Source organism: Gossypium hirsutum, chromosome D11 (assembly GCF_007990345.1).
Source record: "Gossypium hirsutum isolate 1008001.06 chromosome D11, Gossypium_hirsutum_v2.1, whole genome shotgun sequence".
Lineage (NCBI taxonomy): Eukaryota > Viridiplantae > Streptophyta > Magnoliopsida > Malvales > Malvaceae > Gossypium > Gossypium hirsutum.
The window spans coordinates 30564307-30568418 of NC_053447.1; the positions used below are offsets into that span (position 1 = coordinate 30564307).

General features: G+C 32.9%; 1 protein-coding gene across 6 annotated transcripts; it reads left to right on the plus strand.

Annotated features, from left to right (window-relative positions):
* Nucleotides 1-445: 445 nt before the first annotated feature.
* On the plus strand, nt 446-3418 carry LOC107913369 (60S ribosomal protein L37-3). 6 transcript variants are annotated; one of them, XM_016841929.2, is made up of 4 exons: nt 446-889; nt 1376-1477; nt 1605-1662; nt 3015-3418. In XM_016841929.2, exons 1-4 carry the CDS (start codon nt 724-726, stop codon nt 3148-3150), a joined length of 462 nt encoding a protein of 153 aa, XP_016697418.1. In that variant the 5' UTR covers nt 446-723; the 3' UTR covers nt 3151-3418. The 6 variants fall into 6 exon arrangements, with proteins under 6 accessions (XP_016697418.1, XP_016697419.1, XP_016697420.1 ...); XM_016841930.2 differs by having other exon boundaries at nt 449-889; nt 2909-3418; XM_016841931.2 differs by having other exon boundaries at nt 456-889; nt 1605-1652.
* Nucleotides 3419-4112: the final 694 nt, after the last annotated feature.

Genomic DNA, 4112 nt, shown 5'->3' on the forward strand with positions numbered 1-4112 from the left:
ACTTAACCATTCAATTACCAAAATTACCAGACCAAAATCTAATATAATATCATAATATACTAGTAAATATTAATAAATAATATTTACCAACTCAATTATCAAAATACAGGGTTCCGAAACTATCGTTTCCGGTATTTAAACAACAAAGCTAGAAAAAGAAAACATGTGAGGTTGGTCTCGAGATCCAATGTCGAGACATAAGAGACCTTGCTTGAGACAAAATTTATTATGTCTCAAGACAGTTTAACTTCAAAGCAAAAATACCTAAAATAAATGTAAGCTTGTTTTGAGACAAGAAGACCTCTGTCTCAAAACACACCATTGAAATTTGATAATTGAGTTTGGGTTCGAGTCCAAACTCTTAGGGGGCGTTTAGTTGGAGGGAATAGGCATGCATTCCCTCTATTCCGCGGGCCCACAACCAAACGGGCGTTTGGTTGGCTATAATGTTATTACAGCCCTAATCGGTTTCGTCCCTATTACCTCCATTGCCCGTAATAGCCATTACGCCCCCTCAGCGCCGATTAGGATTCTGCCTGTGTTTCATATTTTCTATTCCATTTTCTACCCTCATCAAGCTTTCGATTCTCCCATGTTTCCCTTTTTTTTTCCCTTCCATCAGTTCTGCCATCGGTTCTTCTCGTTCGTTTCTTTTATTTTGTTCATGGATTATCTCTGTTTATTTCTCTTTTTCCACCCATTGATCTACTTGTATATTTGAAAATGAAATTAAAAAAAAGTGGTAATGTGCAAGGAAATGGAACAGAGAGTTTTGGTAAAAGAAGGAACAAGACCCACACTCTCTGCGTTAGGTGTGGCCGCCATAGCTTCCATTTCCAGAACAGTCGTTGCTCTACCTGTGCTTTCCCTGCTACTCGTAAGAGGACATGTAAGTGCCTCGTCCATTTTTTCTTTGTTATCAAGATCGTTTATTGTGTTTTTAGTTTTTGTTGTTAACTTTGTTCCTAAGTCTAATTTGCAATTAGATTTCTCGAATTGACTAGTGGGGTTTCTTTCTTTATGTGCTTATATATCAAAGCTAATATCTTTGACATGAATATCCATTTGGGTTTCACTTTGAATGCGTTTATTCAGATAAGAATTCAATTTCCTGAATATGGTGGGAAAAATGGTGTGATTAAAATTTTAAGATGTTTCTATATAAAACTATGGACTTGTAGTTCGAATCAATGTGTTTTCTTCCTGAACCATAGATTTGTTAGTTGTAATGTTACATGAAATGTGCTTATACCAGTAGTAATACTTCAAGTACTTTGAATGAACATGCGTTTTGATGTGTTTATATGATACGATTGGATTGTAATTTGGTGTTAGTCCTTAAATCTAAGGGGAATTGCTTTATTGTGGGATTCAGATAACTGGAGTGTGAAGGCAATCAGAAGAAAGACCACTAGAACCGGTAGGATGAGGTATCTGCGCCATGGCCCTCGCAGGTTCAAGACTGGTTTCAGAGAAGGTAATGAGTTGCTAATTCTTTTTGCTGACAGGTTTATAATTTTAAGCTTCTTTTCATTCTGTTTTGTTCAAAGCATATCTTTGGAGTTTGTTTCTATTTTCAATTCTGGTGTTGGATTATGATCTAGGTACTGAAGCAGCACTAAGGAAGAAGGTTGCAGCAGCTTCTACTTCAGGTATTACAAGGTTGTTTTGAATGAAGCCTTCTCTTTTTAGGAAAACTTTTACGAGAACATTACTCTCGAGGGGTGTTATTACATTGAATGCTTTAGCTATTTTTAGTTTATGATTATGGAGTTGCATTAAATTTTGAACAAGGATGAACTTTAGTTTTTCTCTAGTTTATTTTTGAGGAGTTGCTTCAAATTTTGAACGAGGATGGACGAGGCTATTGTTGGTTGACACTTAGTTACTTGATACATTTTTTGGGGATGAAGTTAATGTATGTTCTTGTTTTTGGTTATAAATGATGCCCTAATATTGCTTCAAGATAGTTTAAAATTTAAACTCATTTGTGTTTCGCTTATTATTATCAACACTACTTCTAGTCGAATATTGTGGTCGGAGAAAAAACTTCCATATATGCTGGTTTTTGAGGGTGGAAGCCATAAGATGCCAGTTTACTAGTATTCTCTTATAGAATTTGGATTTACGCAGACATTGTACAAATGCATATTTGGTTTTTGAGGGTGGAAGCCATAAGAGGGATAAAATACAAATGCATCTATGTTACTTGTACTCAGATACAAGTGTTGGTTACGAGTATGTATGGATTTTTTAAAAGTTTTTTCATGTATTTGGAGGATCCTTAAAGGTCGTATCTTCTCTCTATTTGTCAAACATGAGCGTTAGACACAAGTACTTCAAGAAAAATAGGGAGTCTCAGCAACATAATAAATGCATAGCATTTGCAGGGTCTAGTTTATTAGTTTACCCACATGCGGTACTCACCCAAATCCGTGTAACATAGGACCAACTACTCCTAGTGAGCTTTTGGTTATGTAATTATGTGTCTGATATTTCTTTCCAATACTGTATTAGATTCTAAACTATTGTTTATTTTTCCATGTTATCTTGTTAGTCTGATTAGTTATGGTAGTCACGTTAGATGTCCCGGAATATAGTTTATTTTAACCTTGAGAAATTACTAGAGAGGAGATTGTGGTGTCTGGCTCCGAACCAGGACTTGGTACATCATAGAGGAGCCGGTAACTGCCAAAACAAAAGGTAGTCACTGCCCTAGAATAGGTTGTGCTTGCTGCAATATGGTTTTCTTGTTTATTTTGATGACTTCTCTGATCTTAACATGTGCTTAATGATACAAAAATACAATAGAGTCAAACTTGTCCTGGATCACTATAGTATAGATAAGCATGGAGAGATGCAAGTGTGTTTCTGAAGCTTGAAATGCTAAAGTTATGTGTTCTACCAGAATTGAAGAACATATACTAGGATGTCCTACCCTTCCTATTTCTGAAACATTTTGGCGTATAGGGTGATTGCTCAAAATTGAAGAAACTTCCTCTCAATTCTGACAGTGCAAGAGGGAATCATATCACCATCGAAGGAAGAAAAGATTGGTGGGAAGAGGTAAAATGGGAGAATGAAACCACTCGAGACATTTTTTTACCCTCTTTTAAGATTTCCTCCTTACTGAAATGCACAAAATCCTGAAGACTGGAGAGTGTTTGATGCTTGCGTCCTTTGACATTGTGAGTTGCTAGCCTTGTCTATCATTTTTTTTTCAATTGGTTGCTTCCATTTATGTTTATCTATCATTGCATTTGTCCTAAATTATATCAAATCTACTAGGCTTTGAAGTAATAGATTTGTAATTTATTTAAACCTCTCTTTTGAGTCAACACCATTTGTAATTTCATAAACGAGATTGAGAATTTATAATTACGTGTTTTTATTTTATACAAAAATAATTTATTATCAATATATTAAATAATCAGCTCTTATTAAAAATCTAACAATAGTTTTCATCAAAATTAATTATTATAAACCTGCAATAATTAAATTCAAAATTATGGTAACTCAAATTAACTCCTGCATGTATAGCTTAAATATGGATGTTTAAAATCTTTGAAATTTCAATTTTACTTTTATCAATATATTAGTAAATTCCAATGTGTTAAATGATGATAGTGTTGTTTTCGATAATATATAAAATACATATATAGTTTCATTTGGCAACATTGGCGGTTTCTTATAATAAAAAAAAGGGGTTGTAGTAGTAAGTAATCTAGAGAAGAAATAGGTAGATATGTCAATAAAATACCATTTGTTATTTAACACACTATATTAATCAAATGAGTATTTTTGAAAAAAAATTATTAAATGTCAGTCATCAATTAATCAAATCCACAAAAATACATTCTTTTCTTTTTGGGGTGATTGATAAATAAATGAATTTCAAGTTGCTATAACATATGGATTATGACATATAAACTAAAGATTTCAAGTTGCTATAACATATGGATTTTGACATATAAACTAAAGAAATTATATAACCTTTTTGTTAATATATGAATATTATGTTTATGCAAAATATAATTCTCAAGTTATTTATTACTTCTAATATTTTTTAATTGTAATTATTTATTTCACTAATGATATTTTAGCACATTAAA